Source organism: Typopeltis vanoorti, chromosome 26 (assembly GCF_054136105.1).
Source record: "Typopeltis vanoorti isolate ZY-2024b chromosome 26, IOZ_Tvanoo_1.0, whole genome shotgun sequence".
NCBI lineage: Eukaryota > Metazoa > Arthropoda > Arachnida > Uropygi > Thelyphonidae > Typopeltis > Typopeltis vanoorti.
This window is the reverse complement of record NC_143574.1, coordinates 25275900-25299675: the sequence shown is the minus strand read 5'-3', so window position 1 is coordinate 25299675 and position 23776 is coordinate 25275900. Positions and strand designations below refer to the sequence as shown.

Here is a 23776-nt window from a genome sequence, read left to right as displayed (position 1 = left end):
TAAAACAACAACAAAAACGAATCTAGATTACAGTAAAAGTATAGCCATCCCATACATTTTTGTGGTGGGTGGTGGAATGAATTAGCATGTATGTATTGGCCCATGTGTGTCGGTTTTCGGTAGACCGTGAAGGATAGACTGCCTGAAGGAAGATGTGTGACTAGTGTGTCTAGGAACGGGAGCGCGTTTTGATTTTCAATTTCGATGGTAAATTGTATGCATTCGTGTTGTTTGTTCAGGTGGTGGCTAAGGAATGTGTTTAGCGTTTGTCGCCTGTGCGGCCAGATAGCGAACACGTCGTCAACGCATCTAAGCCAGACTGTCTGTCTTAGCGTAGACGTTAGCGATTGGGGGGGGGGGGGGGGGATAGTGGTGAGCCCATGGCTGTATCTTCTTTTTGTAGGTAAAATTTGTTTTGCCACACGAAGTAACCGGACTGTAGTACGTGGGCAAAGAGGGCCGTAATTTCAGGCAGAAATTTGTTCTGTACTAGGAGAGTTGTGCCATTGATGATTTTTGTGAAAAGGACAGAAATTTCGAAATTGATTAATAAGTCGTCTTTGTCGGGTGTTATGTTTTTAATTTTGTTTATAAAGTGTTGTGTGTTCTTTATGTTAGAGGGGGAATGACCTACCAACTGCTCGAGTGTTGATGCTAATTTCTTGGCTAAGTGGTAATTAGGGCTGTCTATTCCTTCCACAATTGGTCGAAGGGGCACATTTTGTTTGTGTATTTTTGGGACCCCATATATTCTGGGGGGGGGGGCTTTGAGTTTTTTTAACCATGTCCGGTGGCCAAGAAGTGACGGACGTGCGTAGTTTCTCTGTTTTATCCTTTATCCTGTTTGTTGGGTTATAATTTACCAGCTTATATGTGTTGTTATCAGCTGCTAGTTGATTCATCTGAAGTATATGTATGTTGACCTGTCAAGGACGACAGTGGCATTGCCTTTATTTATTTTATTTATTCGATTCCGTTATTATTGTCTTGGTTGGCTTTTAATAACTTAATTGCTGCTAGTTCTGTTTTTGTGAGATTGTTCTGTATGGTTTTCTTAATATTCAGGACATTACTATATTGTCAATAAACAAATTTTATTGACAATATAGTCAATAAATTTCAAATTGTATTTTATTGACTATATTGTTAGGTAGGGACCTGATGCCTCTTTCTATGTGGTAGATAAAATCCAATTTGTTTACCTTTTTAGGTGCTATTGCTTAGTGAAGTCCTTTATTCAGTAGCGTAAGTTCGCCGCTATTCAAGGTGTGGCTTGATAGGTTGATCACATGGCTCCTTGTCTCCCTTGTTTGTTGTAATTATTGGTGTTTATTGGGAAGGAGGTCTCCTGATTGGATGGATTCCTGTGATTGGCCGCCATATTTCGCCGTTGTTTCAAAATGTGGAGTTTGGTCTTGAGTTTTTCTTTATTCTTATCCAGGTTATATTTGGCCGAATTGTCAGTAATTCTTTCAAGTACTTGTAGAATGTCTGGATTAATATAGCTCGATAGTTCAGATTGCAATTTTGAAACCAGATTTTGAGTTATTTGCTAGGTTTTGGCGGGCTGTTTGGATCTGTTCTCTAAGCAAGTTTATGTTTTTTTAAAAAAATTTAAACTGCTATGTACCTAGATTGCTTTCCATGTGCAGAGGAAATTAGTCAACAGTCTGCAGCTGGAGCAAACTGTTATATGTTGCCTTGCTTTTTATTTGTTTAATTTACAATTTAAATCAAATAATTTTAAACATACAAATTTATTGTTTTAATACTGACCATATTGTAATGCTTACAAACATCTTACATTCTTTGCCTACCAGTTTCGATAACAAACTGTCTAGCTTTTTCAAGGTGTTGATGGAAAAGCATAAAAAATAGTAAATGCAAAGTGAAAGGAACATAAAATCATTGTGAACAATGAAGTAGCTAAGGTTACACATTCGCGTGACAGACTGAATGGACTTATTGTTCTTATTCATTATCATGCATGCATGTTTGTTGTAAATGCGTAATGGGATTACTGGCTAGCTGTAGTTCAGATGGATTTAAAGAGAGGATCAGGTTTTCCACGAACTGTTTAGAATAGTACCCTGATTTCTGTTGAGGTTTCTGCCAGTTATTAACACTATTGTGGCTTCCTTGAATAAACAATGTCTGTAGTCATCATCCAAATATGGCATGGAGCTATTTTGCCACTCTATCATGTGGTTAGATGTACAGAAATGATGTGCTAAGCCGGAAGAAATACTTCTGTTGTGGTTTACATCACCAACATGTTCTTTTTGTCTGATCTCTGAACTCCGTGAAGTTTGTCCAATGTAGGCAAGACCAAAGGAGCAAGGAATGTAATATGCTCCTGGATATTTATAGAATGGCACCTTATCTTTTGGGGATCCTAGAACCTTTCTGATGCTGGTGGTTGGTTTGAAGACCACTCTGATGTTGTAGGCTCTTAGTATTCTGGCTATTTGATAAGAAATTGACCTGATGAAAGGGATCACTATAGTAGAATTGTACTGGGAGCTTGATTCTTCTTGTCTGGGGTTGTCACTGTATAGATATTTTTTGATGATGTTCGGAGGATATCTATTTTGTGATAATGTGTTGGCTATTAGTGAGAGTTCAGTCTGTGTATCCTCCTCTTCTGATATAAACTTTCGAGTTCTATTTTTCAACATGTGGATAATGCTCAGTTTGTGTGTCCTATGATGGTTTGAAGTGTAATGAAGATATCTTCCAGTGTCTGTAGGCTTTCTGTAAATAGATAATTTGACACTATTTCATTGTCTCTTTATCAAGATGTCTAAAAAATGCAGTTGGCTGTTGTTTTCCACTTCCAGAGTGAATTTTATCTTGTTATGTATTGAGTTGATTTTATTCACAAACGATTTTAGATTTTCTAAGCTGTCTTGCCATATAATGAAAATATCATATACATATCTGCACCACATAGATGGTCTAGGGGAGATTGTGGAGAGAATTTCTTTTCAAGTTTTTCCATGAAAAGGTCTGCACAAGATGGTGATAGCAGGCTTCCCATTGCTAGGCCTTCTAATTGTTGGTATATACTGTTGTTAACCTTGAAGAAATTGGACTGAAGGCAGTGTTAAGTTCTGAATGAGAACATTTATAAGACATTATCTCATTCAGAATTTAACAAGATCTCCCATTCCTAAAGCCAATTTTGTTATTCAGAATTAATGTGAAATATTCCTTACTGTTGTGCGTCACACAATTGTAAAATAAGTGTAAATATTTCTAGTTATAAATTGTACTATTCTTGCAAATTCTTGGTAATATGTATACACACCATGTAAACTATACATGGAGACCATGGAACTTAATCCTATTATTGCCTAGGGTGGGATATGTAATCTTGCAAGTTAGTCATACATGTAACAATCTAAATTTTCACCAGAGTCCTATTTGGCGCTGATAACTGAACAATGCTTATGGAGACGTCTGCCAGCGCAAAAATTTTGGCATCAGAGGTTAGGGAGACATGCGCTGTTAAAGAAGAAAGGAACCAATGGGAAATTCGAGCGCGAGATACAAAACGGAATTGCAGAGCCGACCGCCCTCTTCTCTCTTGTTCCGTGATGATTTGGGGCTTGTGCCCCAGATCATCGAGGATTTTGTAGTCATGGAAGCACACCGGAAGCTTCGGAGGTATCTAGCATTATGGTCATCAATTTTGCCAGATATATCCAATCCAGAGCCAGTCAGATGAGATGTGGCAATATAGGGCCATGCTGTGCTACGATGACTAGAAAACTTGAGTAATCCTTCTGTTATGCTGTAGAAGACAAGCCTACTTATAGATGCAGACAGAGCCGATTGTCTTTTTTGAAATGTTTCCAGGTAGAAGTCCTAGGAAGAAAGATAGGTGCCATCCAAAGCACGTGACGTCGAGAAAAGTATGTCTATTGTTCCGGTAAGATTTCCAATTCTCTATCTTACGAGCATGTGAAAGGGGAGATGTATTATATGTGAGAATATTCTTAAATGAACTTGTAGTGATTCAGAAATTGTTCCTAAGGAACGTGTTCAATTTAGATTAGGATGTTTGTTCGTATATTGAAATATACGAACAAGCAATTGTTCGTATATTGAAAAATAAGAATTAACAATTGTTCCTCAGTAGACATAAAAGATATTAATGATAGTTCGCAGAGAACGTGTGTGTAAGAAGTTAAGAGTTAATGTTAGTGCCTGAGGAACCTTAGGAACTCTAAATGTTAGATTTATATAATGTGCTGTGTATTGAATTGATAGCTAAGTAAGGCAGCAGCTAATTAATGTAGTGTTCCAATTTTTATTGCCAATGGTTATTCATTAATATAAAAGTTGTGAGCAGAGTATGATCTTATGTTTTTTTAGATACTTAAAAACGTGTTTGATAATTTAAGTGTAGCTATGTATCCATTGAAATCAATTGAGAAATCTTAATTCATGTTTTATTCAAGTTTGTAATTTCTTGTCTTACTATAATAAAAGATTTTAGTTATATTAAACTAAAGTTTTTATTCAAACACTGTAGTTGTCTCCAAAATTTTCAAAAAATGCATTCGGATCACCGTGTAAGCTTAAAAGAAAGGATAATAAATGTCCTTGCTTGAGTGCAATTACGTGCTTGCCTGTTTTGTTCTTATTTCACCACTTGCTAAAATAGAATCTGAGCAGGAAACCGAAAATTTATATAGAAGTATTGGATAGAGAGCCACGATTGCTGTATGTTTAAAAGTTGAGATATTTTATTGATTTAGAAAACCTATATTAGGTAAAAAGTGACATTATACTTACCGATTGTTATTTCCCTGATGTTATGCATGCAACCATCTAGATGCAGAGTGGAACAGCGTGAACAAATAAATTTCTCTGCATTGATAAGGAATTAATAATAAGTGAGAATTAGAGAAGTTAACCTTTTCACAGATTACTTCCTTACCATACTCGTATAAGTATAATATCAATTTGATTCAAGAGTAGGCCTAAAGACGATTGAAGACTGCGTGTTTAAGACATATAAGAGATAAAGTAATAAGTAAAGAGGATACCTCGATATGTGTTATATAAGAGTCATTACGGAAGCATCACCAATGATTAAAATGGTTAGAAATAAAAATACCAAGAGCAACGACAAATACGATATATAACAGCAGTGTCTAAACATCTGTGTGATGTCTGGAGGAAAGAGGTCTTGAATGATGTTTATTACCTCTTCTACTGGTACATTGGTGAAAAGGGATACAACATCTAGACTGGCTAGCATGTCTGTTGGTGCAATCTTAATGGCTTGGAGTTTATTTACAAAGTATTACTGACTATTCTTGATATAGAATTATTTATTGAATTAATTATTTACTGACTATTCTTGATATAGAATTCTGTTGATCTTATTTTATTATTTAATACGTTTGCAAGGTGCTTGGCCAAAAGGTAAGTTGGGGATGACCTTCCATCAACGATTGGACGAAGAGGTATATCCTTTTTATGTATTTTAGGTGTCCCATATAGTCTGGGAGTGATGGGATGTGAGGATTTTAGTGTTCTCTTCACTTCTTCTGGCCAAATGTTACAATTTCTGATTAACTTCTAATTATTAATTATTATTATTATTATTATTTCTGATTATTAATTTCTAATAACCAGCGGAAACCTCAACAGAAATCAGGGTACTATTCTAAACAGTTCGTGGAAAAACCTGATCCTCTCTCTAAATCCATCTGAACTACAGCTAGCCAGTAATTACATTACACGTTTACAACTAACACGCATGCGTGATAATGAATAAGAACAATAAGTCCGTTCAGTCTCTGTCATGCGAACGTGTAACCTTAGCTACTAGATTGTTCACAACGTTTTTATGTCTGTTTCAATTTGCATTTACTATTTTTTATGCTTTTCCGTCAACATCTTGAAAAAGCTAGACAGTTTGCTAGTGAAACTGGTAGGCAAAGAATGCAAGATGTTTGTACGCATTACAATATGGTCAGTATTAAAACAATAAATTTGTATGTTTAATTATTAACGACCAAATATGTTTATTTTAAACAAATAATTTTTAATTAAACTTAAAGTACAAACCTAGAAACATAAAATTCACAATCAATCACAAATTCAGAATAAAAGTGATAGAACTAACCTCCAAGTTTCACTTGCCTTATTCCATGATATGCATCATCTTAAGGATGAAACAAAAAATTTATACTATGTTACGTGATTATAGTTCAAACTGTAATTCAAAATGTGTAACTCTAATTCATGACATGGAGCCAATGGGAAATTAGGATTTCTTTTATGATAACTCGCTCGCTTAATGACAGAAACCAATTAGATCATAAAAGTGAGTCAGTTCTCTGCTTGGAAACTCAATTCATAATCTTGTCCAAATTCCCTTATCTACATGTATGGGAACTTGGACAAGATTTTATTCAGCCAATCTCAGTCTCATAATTTTGTCACCTACAGAAGTGTCAGGCAGAATGACTTCTGCCAAAACTAAAATAATTCTTACTGAAATAAAGGCATTCATCTCCAATTGCAATAAAACTAAACTTTTTTTTCCCAATATGTACAAAAAAAGGAATCCAAGAAAAAAAAATTCAGCATATCATAAATGGCTTGAAAGCAAAACTAGCTTCACTCAGCCTATACTGCAGTAAATAACTGCAAAAACTCAGCAAATTCTCACAAAACTTCTAACAAGACAAGTGCAGAGAATATAACTCCTGTGGTCCTATAATGGTGGTCAAGTCTGCCAGTTTTTTACCAAGGCTATTGGATGTTCATCTAAGTTTCTCACATCCAGAATCATTCTTCTCCAAATACTGCATAGATGACAAGGCAAAATTATACCCAATCAGCTTGCATACATGCTTTATCAAGAACAGTTCACCGCATGTGTCTTCTGGTCAGAAAACCATTTAAAAAAATCATCCAAGAATAGGTTCAGAATCATATTATTAAAAAAAATAATATATATATATATATATATATATATATATATATATATATATATATCAGGATGGAAGCTCACCTCATTATAATTCAGGAATCTGTACAGACATAATTTCAGGTAGTTTATCAACACCAGTACTAAAGAAGTCTGTGCCCACACCAAATAACCCACGTTGTCCTGATGAAATACCTCATCCATAGTGAAATATCTTCTGGAAAGATATTTCTTGAGAAGGCTAAACAAATGGAAATCTGAAGGCATTAAGTCTGGGCTGTGTGTGTGTGTGTGTGTGTGAGGGGGGGGGGGGGCAGAATTTCCCAATGATTTCAGCACAACAACTCACAAATAGTATGCACAGTGTGTGTGAGGTAGAGTTTGTGGTATCCATGTAAATCTACTAAACACTTGACAACATATTTGCCACTTGGAAACATACACACCAAGATGTGCAAATATTTCATCAAAAATAACAATACTAATCTTTTTCACTCATAATTAAATTTATCCTCAAAAGAAATCACAAAGAGTATTATTATTATTATTATTTTAGATGTTGGTCTCCAACATGAAACTGGTGGTTCTCTCTCTTTGAGTTTATGCAAACCCATTTTCTCCGTTTTCTGATAATTTTGTAAGCTTCTTTCTATGTTCACCATTAATATCCTTACACTGTTCCTCTTAAATACTTTGATTTGTCTCTTCTAATTGCCTTCTTCACTTCATTGCATTTTGCTCTATACTGTTCTTCCATTTCTAAAAATATATCTCTTCTAATCCTTAACTCTCCCCACCCCCTTGAATTAGCTTCTCTGTCTCTGGGTCAGTTTCTTCCATTGCTGTGTTGATTGCGGACACCAGTTAATGTTCCTGTCTTCCAGTTCCTTTAGATAATAGATTTCAGCTCTTCCTCAAGCACTTTCCCTATGATTTCCACACCTTGATGTTCTTATATCTCTGACTCTGAAATTCTGCCTTCACTTCAATTGAGTATTTGCAATAGGCCAAATTATCAGTTTCTGAAAATGACCAAGACAATGTTCCATCCTATGCAACAGTAAAATGGGCAGCCAAACATAATTCCACTATTTATTTATTTATTCATTCATATGGAGTTTCCTCTCTTTTCTCTCCCGTCCCTATTGGGGCGAGTTGAGCCCCCTCATGGGGAGTTAAGTATTTATGGCTGTAGATCCGTGTGTTCACGGGGCCGGTTTGCCTGCTTGCGGGATGAAAAACCCCAGATAAACTGGGGGGAAAAACCCTGCTGTCCACACCCAAGACTGGCAATTTGGCTATGGCTGAGGAAGATCTTTAAGCTCCTCACGTCGGCGACGGGAATCGAACCCAGGACACTCCTTCCCCAGGCATATGATTGTGAAGCGCAAAGCCACTAGGCTAACCGCGCGGACAATTCCACTATGACCACTTGAGAACTCTTGCTTCGGCCATCCATCAACTGCTTACCTGATTACTTGTGAAATAGTGAACAAAGTCCAAGAATTAGCAGAAGGATGACTAGCTACCATAACATATATACATTCTCAGTGTTGTAGATCTACTACAAAGAGTTAATCATATTCTAGTCAATGTGCAACAGGTGAGTAATGTTTTTCATGCTGTGAATGACTATAGCTTGAAGGTTAATAATTACTACCCCATTCAACCAAATTTGCATCATCAGATTACCATCTTTCACCAAACTGAGGTGGTTTACCCACTATGCCTTGGAGAACACACGCAATTTACAGACAAAAATTACTAGTTGTGGTGGTGTTGGAGGTGGGCGGTAGATGGCGTTGATTCGTAGTAGAGGTAAGGTGTAGAGATAGTTGAAGATGTCCTCCTGCGATGAGTCTTCGGACTCCTTGGAGGTATCAGGAATAATAATAATAATAATTTTATCTCTGCTGTGGATTCCACAATCCCCTTTTGACACATAAGATGATACTTCTTTGTTGATAAGATCAGCAAAAGAAGTTGGCATCTTACAACTAAATTTTTTTTTTGATTGTGGTGTTTCTAATTCTTTTGTAGTATACAATTATAAATCGTGAAAATAATGATTTGTAGTTTTATCAATCACAATGATTCTTACATTGTCTTTCACTCTTCTGTTTCTTCATTCAATTGTTTAAAATTTATAAGCTAAAGGAATGATTTTTTTTTAGCTCTCTCTCTCTCTTTCAATTGCTCCAAATTAAATATAAATAAAAAATGAAACCATATGAAATAATTTAAAAAATTCCTTAATCTCCTAATAATAGTGATATAATATAGGTTTACAATTTTTGATTGGTGGGAGGTAAGGAAAAAAAAAAAAAACTTTTTCTCCAATGGCTTGCTTTCTGTTGTATTACAACCAGATCTTCAATTGATCTGGGTGATAAATACTTCTTGAAAGCATTTCTTTTATCATCTATAATCATATTAATATCATTATCCTATTGTTTAAGACTTATCTTATGGTGCCATCTCTTCTTTTTGCCTAAGCTTTTAGATGCAGCCTGTTTTAATATTTCATAAATGTTTATCCAGTCTTGTTCAGCTGGTTTCTTGATTTTTATCTTCTGTTTCAACACTATTGAAAAAAAGACACATTATATGGGTCTTTTAAAAGACTAACTTTGAAGCAATCCTCTTCCTTAGTTTCTGCTTTCATTATTCTCAACTATCATGGAGAAAATCAAATTAGTGAGAATATCGGAGAGGGATCTGTTTCCAACATTCACAGCTTAATCTCCTTTCAAGGAGATTTGAAAATCCTTGTCAAGAACAAGTTTACCTAATTTTTAATTTACTGTTATATGGTTTATTTTACTGATCTGTGTCATCTTGCCATTCATGTGTAACAGATCCTGTACAGGATCTGTTACATATGTTGAAGAAGTGTATAGGATCTGTATGTAACAGATCCTGTACACCTCTTGAGGATATATATCAGTAACTTTATGACCAGAGAACATATCAAGACCAGAAGTCCTGTTAATTACTAAGTCATTCCAGATTCTTCTGTAGTCTTTCTGGTGAAAGACTACAGAAGAATGCAGTGTTCTTAGTATAAGGAGTGATTTTCTTGGGACATCTATGCCAAGCAAAGGAGGATTATAATGCACAACCAGCTCTGTTTTTTTGATGACTTTATTTTTTTAAAATAGATCTCACACACAAGAGGTCAAAGGGCCTATAAGCACACCTGGGTGTAGGGAAGGATTGAGACAGAAGTTTATTGACTTCTTTCTTGAAGAGTCACAGGTTATAGTTGTTTGGAAGGCTGTTCCGGAGTACAGAGATGGATGGACGAAAAGGAAGAAAGAACTACAATATCTGTAGTGTAGTATAATATAATATAATATAATACTACAATACACAAAAGATATCAAGACATTAATAAAGAAAATTCTACTTCCGCCTCCCAACAAGTGAAAGAGAAAACTAAGACTTTACAGAAGCAGTGATTCTCTTATATATATATAATCAGTCCCAGATAAAATAGCAAGGTTGCTTTGCCAACAAAAATTTAAAGATCACTTTCCACCAAATCAATAAAATCTCTAATCACTTGAAACTTCCTACCTCCATCTGCCATTTAAAACACCAAGTGTCTGCAAGATCAATTGTAGTTTGGGTTTACACTACATAGGACGGACAGACAGACAGATCTGGAGAGTTACACTGATCAGAACATTTCAAAAGACATTGAGTACAAAAGAGAAAAATCAGGGCTGGCAGCACATACAATAGAAACATTGAGTAGCATGGCAACAAACAAAAATGCTCAACTTAGATTATAATTTTTTCTCAAGAGCATTCAACGAATCAACTGAAATGATGAATCTTCTTCAATAATGCAACAAAAAACAAGGGATGATTTTTACATCAAGTTTGGTCTTCATTAATTCATCATGACACCTCGTATCTATATATCCCAGTAGTGTACGACATTTACAAACGCCAGCAGCCAGCAAAATAGCAAATGCATGCTTTCCATCATTTAATTTTGTTCAAATACCTTCACTAGAGTTGTTAACTGTTAATACTTGTTTACTAGTTTTTTAGGCTATTCATATAATTATCCTGATGAGGTGAAACAAAAGAATTTTCATGAAACTAGTCGAGTAAACAATAGTTTCTTATTCAATTGATTTTTTTTATTCTATTGAATTTCTATTGAAAAATACCCAATATTTCCTAGTATATCCTATCTCCACAGAATCCTATGAAATGATGTATTCCAGTAAGATAGTCAATTTTCTATTGACTATCTTACTATTATATCTTTGTAGTAAGATAGTCTATTGACTATCTTACTACAAAGCCAACAGAATTTAGTTATTCTGTTGGCTTTGTAGATTTATCCAATCTAAGATAATTTAAGGATTTGCATTTTTGTGTGTGTGTAGGGGGGATTAACAATTGGTATTCCTCTTCAGGAAAATACATATCTGCTACATCTGTCATCTTCGTGATACCCAATGTTATTAGGAGTTATGACCAAAATGACCACAGCTATTTGATCAATGTATTATGTCCGTTAATTGTGTTTGTTCTTTTAGTCAATTTATTTAATGGAAAGGGAAAACCCGAGTTTCCAGGAGGGGAAACCTACCAATCTCCATATGAGACCAGCTAAACTCACCCACAAATGAAAAGCCCTGCTAAATGTTCTTTAGAACCTAGATTAATTCAAACCTAGGTCTTACCGACCAATGTCTCTGTGATATCTAGTGTATTTCTTATGCTCATATAGTATTAAGTGGTTTAACTTTTAGTATTTTTTGGGAAGTGGTTGAACTTAAGAGTAAATCCATAAATGGATGCTTTCATTTACTTTAATGAATAACAACATACTGTATAAGAGTCAATGAATGTGGAAAGGTGACATATTAGTATCTTCTGATAACTGTCTCCGCTACCACTTTCTCAAGAGTGCTTTTACATTTGATATTACTGAAGCATGATTCTTAATATGAGGTATTCTGCTCTGATATTTTAAATCCCTTTCTTTCTTTCTTCCTTCCACTGATGGTGCAAAAGCATATGCTGGATGGTTTCCTTACAGTTAGGATGTGTTGATACTTTTACAGGCCGGTCCTTATTCTTATGATTTTTGATACCACCCTTAACAAAGAAAGAGTCACAGCAAATGATGAGCATGGCCATAGCTTGATATTTGAAACATCTTAGCAGAAATGGTGTATAAAACCCAACAGATCAGGGCAAATCTCATTATCAGACACATCAAAACAGATCAAAATACATTAAAATACTGTTGGCAGTATTTTAATGTGTCGAGCTTCAGTTGGATGTTCCTCCAACTGAAGCTCGGTCAATATCAATGATATCCTTTTGTTGAAAAGACCTATTTGAACTGTCTAGGATGCAAAGAACCTTCGTGAGGGCTTTTCAGTTGAAGATAAGCTAGCTGGTCTCATAAAAAGGCAGCATTGCTTTCCTTCCTGAAAAACTCTGGTTTTTCATCGCCAACATAACAGACAAACCAACCAGAACATATGCAATTAACACACGATGCATGGCATCGCAGACAGTCGCTTTGACCTTAATTCAAAACAAGCAATTAACTCATTGACATATAAATTATTTTTAAAGTTGGAACAGATAAAACTACTATTTATTTAATTCATGTGATTTATTTCATTAATTGTTACCTTATTATAAAGAATATTAATAATTTTGCAAGGTATGATAATACTTTTCGAAGCACTTAAGTAAATGTAACGGGTATCAAACATTTTTTACATTGCCATGTTAGTCTCATTTCTTACATTATGCTTGGCACATACATGGCATCTCTTTGCTGGATGTTGCTTTTTATCAGTAGAGGGTATATGTTCAGGGAAATGTGCTCAATTTTTTGCCTGCAGTCTAACTGGGCAGTCCTTTTGCGATGGATGCCCACGGGTACTATAATTAGGTAAAGATATATTTGACAACATGTGTTCTGCTACGTTCAAACGAAAATTGACTACTGTTAGTTTTGATGTATTGGGTAGTTTGGAATATAAAACATAAACATTGTAAATAACGATATCCATCAAATATAAAAATATTTTCTCTAACCTTTGACGCATTTTCGCATAATTGGAAAACAAGCAAGTAGTTGGTCTTGCCCATCGACACCGACCATTCCACAATTGTATTAAAGAACACATTTAGGTTTTATTACTTTTTCTTCATCGCCCCTCTTACTTCTCCTGTATCTACCATTTCTTCTTTTGAACGCTTTGTGCTTATCATGTAAACATCCTTCTTATTGCGCCAACGTAATGACAAAATTCCTCGACAAGATAAAGTTTTTGATTCGCCTTTTTTTATTTTATATGTCGTCAATTTCTTATGCATATTCTTGCGATTTTTTCTAACTGTCCCCACAACATTTGTACTATTTTTTCTCAAGAAATAAAATAATTCTGGTGACGAATACCAATTATCTAAGAATAACGTATATCCTTTTCCTAAAATAGGTTCGGTCAACTCCATGACGACATTTTGAGATGCAGGTGTATCGCTTCCTGGAATTTTCTCCTTTCCTGTATAAATTTTGAACTTTGAACAATATCCAGAGTCTAATTCACATAGCTTGTAAAAATTTTATCCCAAATCGGCTCGTTTGCTAGCAATGAACTGTACATAATTTAGTCTACCTCTATATTTCATAAGCGTTTCGTCAATTACTACATTTTTATCTGGTGTATATAATTGCTGAAACTTATTATTCAGGTAGTCAACTATATTTCGCACTTTACATATTTTGTCGTCTTTCTTTATTGTTTCATTATCCACAAAATGGAGAAAATCAGATATAGCCAAGAAGCATTTACGAGGCATAATTTTTGAATATATGAGTGTCTCGACCACAGCCCCTCTTTGACCAATACATGTCTATATTCGATTTTTTTATGACAAAATTATACATAATGCAAAATATGCCTGCAATTCGTCACTTGTTATTGGATACCATTCTTCAATCCTTTTAGTAATTTCCTCGTTTATTGCTTGAGCCGCATATCTATTAGTTTCTATAACTATCATGTCAAAGAAATCATCACAAAGTATTTGTTTCAAAACAGAAAGAGGTGCAAGATTTGCACCAAATCTTAGCAAAGCAATTGCATTGATGCAGGGAATTTCCGTAAATGATTTTATAATAGGAATATTTTCCTTTTCTTGCCAATTCCATTCATTTTCTGTTACATCGGAATCATCGCTACTAGACGATATCGGTCTCAAACACTTACGAACACTGCCTCGAACCGAACTTCCACTGCTACTGTCGCTATTGTCACTTGACAAGTCAAAAAATGCCAACACTTTGATGATATAAATTTGTCTCGTTGTTTTTATCCAAACTATCCTCTCCGCTTTCAATATCACTTTCGGCTAACATATTATAAATATTTGCAGACATATTAGGGACGATAATAAATTGCAACACAAACTAATTAGTGAATAGAGTTTATATGCATATATATTCACTGCCTAACACCCTAAATTCGTTTGAAATTGAGGCGACCTTCATAACGTCTGTGATACGTCAAAATCAATTTTGATGCAATAAACAAAATAAGTGTCACAGACGCCTTTGTATGTTAACTCTAAATTCGTTTGAAATTGACGTGAACTTCGTAATGTCTGTGATACGTCAAAATCAATTTGGTGCAATAAACAAAAGACTTCTCACAAACGTCTTTGTATGCTAACGGGTTAACTAGCCTTCAAATCATGTGATGACAGAAAGTGGTTTTTTTTGTTTGTTTACTTGTTTCTAGAATGTCACTTGAAAAATATTTCTTTAATGATTTAGGAAAATCTGTCAAACTTTTGCAGCTTAAGAAGTGTGACATTTTGTCTACAGGTAACCCTCGTATAACGCGGATGTTAGGTTCCATAGAAATGCCGCGTTATATAAATCGTGTTATGCGAGACTCAGATCACATACAAAAATTAGGGCTATGTTCCAAAATCGTTTTTTTTTTAATTATATAAACAACAATGACGTATCCAATAAAAATATATTTTTATTTAATTCAGATAATCCATGTAAGTTAAGAAAACAAACTATGACACAAATACATAGTATAAAATTATAAAAATTACAAATTGTAATCAAGCTTCATTGCACATAATGCATAAATGTTTTAGTTGCAAAATAAACTATATTGCATATTTTAATCTTTCATAGCACGAGGATTTGAGGATCAGTTAATAATCATTGGTTTTGCCATGTAATTACCTGATGTTACTACAAAACAGCAAAGTAATTCTATCTATCTTTGGAAACTATGAATCCAGTAGCTGATCTTTTATTTTTCGAAATATAGGTACATTTTGGCATATTTTTCCAATATAATCTGGATTCATCTGCATTGAACACCTGGTCTGCATTATAAATGTTTATAAACTTTGAGAGTTTTTTGTTTAATAAGATTTCCATCCAAAGGAATTTTCTTTTGAGTGCAATCTTCTATCCAAATCATTAGAGATTTCTCCATTTTTTTCATTAGAATATTGCGTACAAGAGCAGCGCGCTTTGCACTTACCGTTGACCCAGCAATAAACACTTTCTCGGATTCTAATTGTTGATTCATTTAAATTCAAAATCCTTGCAACAACTGGTTTTTCTCCATTTTTCAACCGATCCATGATTTTAATTTTTTTTCTTCGAGATGAATTTTCTTTTCAATATTGATTTTTTCCCTTTCGATGCAGTTTGTGGCCATTACTATAAAAATAATTTTTTTTACATAAAAAAGCATTACATATTATGTATGTAACTCACCAGAAAATAATGCTCAGCTTGAGATTAACACACTTATGATTTTTAAAGCACTTTCCTGGCAGAAAATGAAGACAATTTTCAACAATAAACACTTTATATGGTATACAATTGACGAACATGCATGCAAAAGAGTATTTCCCCTAATATATATTCGCTACTTATAACTACATGCGTGATACGGGCACACAGAAATTTAACGAAGATAAAATTTGATTTGTCACGCGGTGAAAACTATATGAAAAGGGTTACTACAATTTTTAGACTGTGTTTTTATCAAAACCGTGTTGTATAAGTACTACAATTTGTAGACTGCATTATATCGAAACTGCATTGTATGAGTACCGAGTTATACAAGGGGTTACCTGTACTGGCTATTAATTTGAAGAATGAATAATAAGGAATAAGAATATGTTTGATACTTCATCTATTTTTGTCTACTGTTTTGAAATAGATATTAAGTAGAGAATTGCTCTTTTTCAGAGCAGTTCTCTATAGAATTGCATGTCCCCAGGAGAGATGTATTATCACATGAATCACCACTCTGAATAAATGAAACAATTCCTGGATAAGGCAGAAATTCTAGTCCTAAATATAGATTATTTTTCATCACAATGTCATGCTGTCCATTTAGAGAAATTTTGTAAGCAATGTTAAGCATCAAATTGACTAATGCCAATTTAATCCTTGATTAAATTGGCATTAGTCAACTGAAAGTGGATGCTTCACCAAGACAATATCAGATTGCACACAACAGTTTGGATGGGGGAGTAAGGACTTATGGAAGAAGAGGTAGAGTTTGTTCTTTCCTCAGTATACAATCCAGCAGTGGTTGAATCTAATAATAAATTTAGTTTAATCCTTTATCCAAGTGTAAGCAAACAAAGTTTGCACCTGAAGTATTTTCAGGACTGAGGCAACTCGTGGTAAAGGTGGACCAAGCTCTCATCATTCCTTGTCTCAGTATTCTCCCATAATGCAAAGCACATCTCCTTGCAGACATGTATAATGCTATGCATTAAGGGAAGGGCCGTTACCCAGACCAGTTTCCACCTTTATTGAGGTCTCATCAGTGGGAGCCAGTGGTTGAATCTAATTGGCAATGTTGCAAACAATGGCTTAATTTTTGTGCAGATGACAGTTTTCTAATTTTCAGAAATTCTCTTCCTCCCGTGGGTCTGGCTCCCACTGACGAGACCTCAAGAAGGGTAGAAACCGGTCTGGGTAGTGGCCCTTCCCTTAATGCATAGCATTATACATGTCTGCAAGGAGATGCGCTTTGCATTATGGGAGATACTAAGACAAGTAGTGATGAGAGCTTGGTCCACCTTTAGCAAGAGTTGCCTCAGTCCTGAAGATACTTCAGGCACAAACTTTGTTTGCTTACACTTGGATAAAGGATTAAACTAAATTTTTTATAGTCTAACCAAGTGGGAAAAAATTTCCAACATTATACTAATATTACTTAAGAACAGACTTGTTCTGAACATCAGTGTACAATATCTTATATGAAAAACCAATGCTACTATTCATGCAGAGTAAATTATAATCTCATAATCTCTATTCCATAATATTGATATGTTGGTAACTCATCCTTCAAACCTTTTCCATAGCTTCTTCATTCCATCAGAACATAGGAGACCAAATCTGCACATGGTAGTAGAGCCATTTGCAGTCATATCAAGACAAGCATTCTCATTTTTGCATGTCAATATTTTGTTTCAGCATTGCAATTATAATAAGAGATAATGATACATATGCTTTTGCTGCCTTTCCAGTCTCAAAAGTTTACCTTTATTAAAATAAAGCTAATATGTAACCCTCAGTTACTGTTCATTACAAGGAACACTTCTCCAAAGCTAATAGTAATGATAAAAATTCAATGTTATTATTGTCATCAGAGGCCTCAATCAAGAACTCATCAAGGGAGGCTATACATCACTCACACTAACTGTCATTTATCCTATTGACGTAATTCATCCTAGATGCACTTGAACAGGCAAGTTGTTCAACTCACTGCCTCATTTTCTCATAGAGAGAAAAATATAGCTCTCACTCCTTTAACTTCCATGGATGCCCCTTGTCCTCAAGGCCACTTTCTTTACAATGAAACATGTCATCAATCAATATCCTATAACACTCCTTTCAAAAGTTTATAGGCCTCTATTATATCACTCCATTTTTCCTATTAACCAATGTTTGCAGTCCACATACTCTCAAATCTGTCATCATCTCCATTCCATAATCCTGATATCTTGGAACACAGAAGACCAAATCTGTGCATGGTAGGCCATGTGCAGTCGTATCAAAACATTCATCCTCATTTTTGCATATTAATGTTTTGTTTCAGCATCGCAATTATCCTGAGTTAGATTTACAATTTTTGCATGTTAATGTTTTGTTTCAGCATCGCAATTATTCTGAGTTAGATTTACAATTTTTGCTATGTGACATTTGAGCTTCATCTTCCCATCTACCATGATTCCAAAGTTCATAGCCTCATCATTTTCTTCAAGCATATTTTTTCAATAATTAACTATGAATATTTCATATCAACTATCAATGATTAAAAAGGTTTGACTCAGACCTTTTATTGATTAACTGAATGTCACTCCAACATATTTCACTGTTTTTATGGCTGCCAGCATCTTCAGAAAGATACACAGCATAAACTACTCAACATCACCAGAGTTAAAGATCGGTACTATCAACATAAGAAGCTTGAATGGCAAAGAAATGGAGCTAGTGGAGGAATTAGTATAAGTACCAGATCAACATAATAGGGGTGACTGAAACAAAAAAGACAAAAACTGGTGAGATCTTTCTGAGCAATAAATACAAAATGTTATATTCAGGCAATGACAATCAAGGAAAAGAAGGAGTAGCCATAGTATTCAACACAACATACGAGGTTCATCTTCTTGAATGGCAGGCAGTGTCAAGTAGAGTGATTTGGGCAAATATCAGAATGGGGAACTGGACAATGAGACTTATTTGTGCCTATGGTCCCACAGAAGAGGCAAGGAATAAGAAAAGTCTCATTGACTATGTTATTGTTGATAGTGATGTTTTCTCCTGGTGCAGGCCACTAGAGTGTACAGAGGATTTGAAATCGGAAGTGATCACTATTTAGTCTTGAGCAGGATAAAATTGAATTTCATATGGAAAAGAATGACATGTAAGAAAGTTTTAAAGCGAATAAAAGTTGAGCAGCTCTCAGATGTGAACTGTAGACTAAAATACACAAAGATTATTGAAAGAAAAATGAAAGAGTTTGAGAACAGGAACCAAACCTTGGAGATTCAGTGGCAAGCCTTATAGAAAACCCTGATGGATTCAGCTAGAGATGCATTTGGTGAAGTTGTCTGCAAGGATAGAAAAATTAGAACTCCATGGTGGACACACGAAGTTAAAGAGGCAGTGAAGGAAAAGAAGAAAGCATATCAAAAGTTCCTGGCAAATAAGTCGGCTTGTGCTCTTAGAGAATATAGAGACAAATGTAAGAAAGCCAAACACTGTGTAAAACTAGCTAAACAAAAGTCATGCGAGGACTTTGGCAAGAACATAGAAAATAAATATCAAGAAGGTGGCAAAATATTCTGGAGGTTGTTGAAGAAGCTTAGGAATGGAGGAAAGAGTGCTGTAAAAGAAGTTAGAGATGATAAAGATGAAATGAAAACAGGAGAAAAAGATATCCTTGAAGTATGGAGTAATTACTTCGAAAATTTGCTAAATGAAACAAGCTGACCAGGCATGCAGTCAGGAATACATATCCATACTTGAAGTAGAAAAAGCCATCAAAGGCTTGAAATGTGGAAAGGCAGCAGGAGTAGATGATATTCGACCAGAAATGCTGAAGTATGGTGGTATAAAAGTCTTACAGTGGCTGCACTGCATAGTTCAGAAAGCCTGGACAGAGGAACAAATTCCCAATGATTGGAGTAGAGCTCTCATTGTACCCATATATAAAAAAGGAAATAAAACTGAATGTGAGAATTACAGAGATATATCCCTATTGAGTGTTCCTGGTAAGATATGTGCAAGTATACTTGAGAAACGATTGAGAAGAATTGTGGAAGAAAAGCTTGGTGGAGAACACTGGATTCAGGTCAAATAGATGCTGTCAGGATCAGACCTTCACTTTATGACAAATAGTGGAGAAATCATGGGAATATAACAAAGATCTGTATTTAAGTTTTGTCGATTTGGAAAATGCATATGACAAGGTGCCAAGAGAGAAGCTATTGAACACGCTACAGTTATATGGTGTCAATGGGACATTGGATCAAGCAATACTTAGTCTTTATTTGAGTTGTAAGTCAGCAGTTAGAATTGAAGGAAGTACAGGAAGATGGTTTAATATTAAATCTGGTGTCAGACAAGGATGTACATTATCCCCTCTGTTATTCATTATCTATATGGATCACATTATGAAGGAAAGTGGTATTAAACATGATAGCAAAATTGGAGATGTTAATGTCAGCTCTTTGCTTTATGTAGACAATGTTATACTTCTAAATAAATCTGCTACAAGTTTGCAAGATTCCCTGACTAAATTGAATAACTGTTGTAATAGATATGGAATGAAGGTCAGCAATACAAAGACAAAGACAATGAAAATAGGCAGAATCATTGAAAATGTCAACTGTGTTGTGAATGGAGAACCTATGGAACAAGTAAAACATTTCAGCTACCTAGGAACGATTTTTAGTGAAGATGGAAAATTAAATATGGAAATAGACAACAGAATCAACAAAGCTGGTATGGTAGGAAGTGAATTGAATAAATTCATATGGAATAAGAGAGAAATTAGTCGGAACACTAAATTTGCTGTACACAAGACAGTTTTCAAACCAGTTTTAACTTATGGATCTGAGAGCTGGGTCGGAAGTAAAACACTTGACCAAAGACTGGAGACCGCAGATATGAGAGTCCTGAGAAAGATTAGAGGCATCAATGGCAACATCATATTAAAAACGAGAATATTAGGAAAGAACTTGACATTGTCATCATTCAGGATTCATGTAGTACTATCATATCCTGTACACCCCTTGAGAGTACATGGCAGGAATTTGATGATAATGATGAACTAAAAAATTCAAATGTTTCCAATAGTCATTATTTTTATAAACTGAAAAATACTGGATTAGCATGTAATCAAAATGAATCATTAGGTACATCATGCATAGTCTCTAAACTGCTGTATGTGATTGCCTGCATAAGAGAGGTCATGAATGTTATACACACTAATGACTTCCAGATGTCATGAAGTATAATTTCTTGGTTTCTATTTAGTGTGATGAGCGAGCAAATGACCTTGGAAGACTTTTGGAACAATCTGATGAAATTATGCTGTTCTAATTAAGGCATGAAGGAAGCTAGCCGACCTATCACGTGATGTTCTGTGAGGATGTGTGCTATGAGTCTGCTTATTTCTCTCTTTTTTATTTTCAACATTGCCAACATGTTCTTTTTATGGATTTCGAAAATTATTCCAGTTTGATCCTCATGCACCTTTCTGCAACAAGGATTCTTGTGTACTCTTAAAGATTCTTGTATACATTTAAAGGAACTTAGGAAATTTTATAAGGTGTTAACTGGTTTGAAGGCCATTCTGACATTGGCTGATTTAATAATTGCACCATTTTTCTTGAGGTGGCAACAACATTGGCAACCATATCAACAATTTCTTTTCCAACCACATATCCTCAAATTTATTCAACAGCATTTCATGTGGTATATTATCAATTGCCTTTGCCAAGTTCAGCAGTATCATAGTGTAGTTATATTAAGACAAAAGTAGTCAATAAGCTGACATAGTTTAGTTTCATCATGTGTATTCCATAGGAAAGACTATTACTGGATGAATATATTATGTAAAAAAAAAATAGCACATACCTTTATGAAGAAATGGAGACATATCCAAGCCTTCTAATGGAAATGAAACATAACTGCTAATTTTTGAAGAAAACATGACTTCATGGCGAAAGCGTTTCAGATGAATGCACAGTATCTTTAATTAGTAAAATGACAATAAATAGCAATTTAGAGAATATATTAATACTTGACAATTGTATGAACATTCAAAATCTAGATATTTTGAAATTTAACTTAGAGAATTAAAATGCCATTACACTATGACCACATAAATGAAAGTTCAAATCACAAGAATGAAAGTGATAAGAAAGCATTTTCTTCTAGCTTATATGTAATCTTTTTTTAGACTTTTACCCTTTCCCTCCCCATTTCCAAAATGAAATAAAAGGAAGTTCTTTAATAATAATAAAAAGTAACTCCCGATTCAAAAATAGATGCAACCAATAATTTACTTTTATTAGTACAAGTATTTTAAGCTTTTTCATTTATTGTTTATCAATCCAATGTTTCTGAACTGCTTCAAAATGGATTATAACCACATGTGCATGTGTGCATGCAATAATTGCACCTATGTTTAATTGTGAAAAGACAATCAAACCATAGGGAAGCCATCCAAACCTTTCACATGTGGGATATAACCAATATAAACAACATTGTGAGATAATAAATAACACAATAATAAATGCTAAATTAAAAAACAAAATAACTAAAGTTTTTTCAATTTTTGATGTCCACAAAACATTTTCTCAAGAAACGAGTAAGTCGGCATCATTTGCAGTATTCTGTTTAAAGAAAAAATAAATAAAAGAAACTAGCAACTGAACATAGAATTTGTTTTCTCCAATGACAATAATTTCCAAATTGCTATGATGATGTCTCTTGATAACTGGAATCTCACAATATGATTTTTGTAGTTTCAGAAAATGATTTTTTCCATAGTCTAAGTCTACTAATTGCCATGTTTTATTAAGACCTTTCAAATAGACCCATCTCTCATTATTCCACTGCAGAATCTATGGTTCCTATCCCTTATACTTCTAAAATCTCTGAACCAACTGCTATAATCCTGAAGAGGTAACAATATATGAGGTGTGACAATTACATTCCTAAAATGGCCTTGTACTATCACATGTATATGACAAGTCAAGCAGATCCCTGTGATGACTATGTTTGTTTGTTAATTTCTGTGATAGTTCCTCAAGTTGTATCAAAACAATCAAGCTAGTAATTGACAAGCTGTGGTAGAGTTTGTATGTATACACATCTGTTGCTTTCAGTGGAAAAATTAGTGAACATAATTTAGAACAGTGCATTAACATCCAAATATGCAAAGTTAGGCAAAAGTGCAAGTGAAATTAATCATGTTAAGAACAGTATATGGCAATGATGCCATGAAAAAGTCTAGTGTATTTGAGTGGCATAAGAGGTTTAAACAGGGATGGAAGATGCGAGAGATGTAGCATTGTGCATGGTGCACAGTGCTACATTGGTTGATATATCTCAGCAAAGTGAGCACTCATTAACTGAACAATCTCATTAGCTTCCGACACTTGAGTACCATCTGCATTCAATAAAGTTATTCTTTCACATTCTTTCTTTCTTTTGCTTACAGCATAAGGATAAAATTCTTTTGGATTGCCTTTAGTTTGCATGGCCAATTTCTTTTCATACTCCGATTTAGCTTTCCACACAATATTCATTACTTTTCTGGACAGATTTATATATATTTTATAACTCCTCTCACTCTTATTCTAACGATATTCTTTCCACATCATCATCTTTTTATGGATTTCTTGCTCAATAAAGTTGGGCATCCATTTCACTCCCAGCCTATTTATTCTTCGAACACTAGGGACTTATTTAGATATCACCTCATTTAAGCACTTTTTCAAAGATTCCCATGTATTGCTGACATATTTCCCATTCAGTAACTGATACCATGGGACCAAAGATAGTATTCTCCTAAGTTGATCATAATTTCCAGCTTTGTAGTTCAGCATGTAACCTATTTTAATTGGAGTATCAATACAATTATACAATTCGGAAGAAAGCACAGCATGATCACTGTCACCAATTGGTGATAAAATGACCATATTCTTAACAGAGAGCCCTTCTGATGCAATGAGCAAATCCAACTCTTTGAC

At 34.5% G+C, this 23776-nt stretch overlaps 1 protein-coding gene across 2 annotated transcripts in view; it reads right to left on the bottom strand.

Moving 5' to 3' along the window:
* LOC150092420 (ubiquitin carboxyl-terminal hydrolase 20-like) overlaps positions 1 to 23776 on the bottom strand; it is a 416458-nt gene that overhangs the window by 187265 nt on the left and 205417 nt on the right. For both annotated transcript variants that reach the window (XM_090415144.1, XM_090415145.1), the window contains exon 11: positions 21654 to 21768. In XM_090415144.1, the coding sequence (XP_090271270.1) occupies positions 21654 to 21768 (115 nt within the window). The remainder of the gene's footprint in view (positions 1 to 21653; positions 21769 to 23776) is intronic.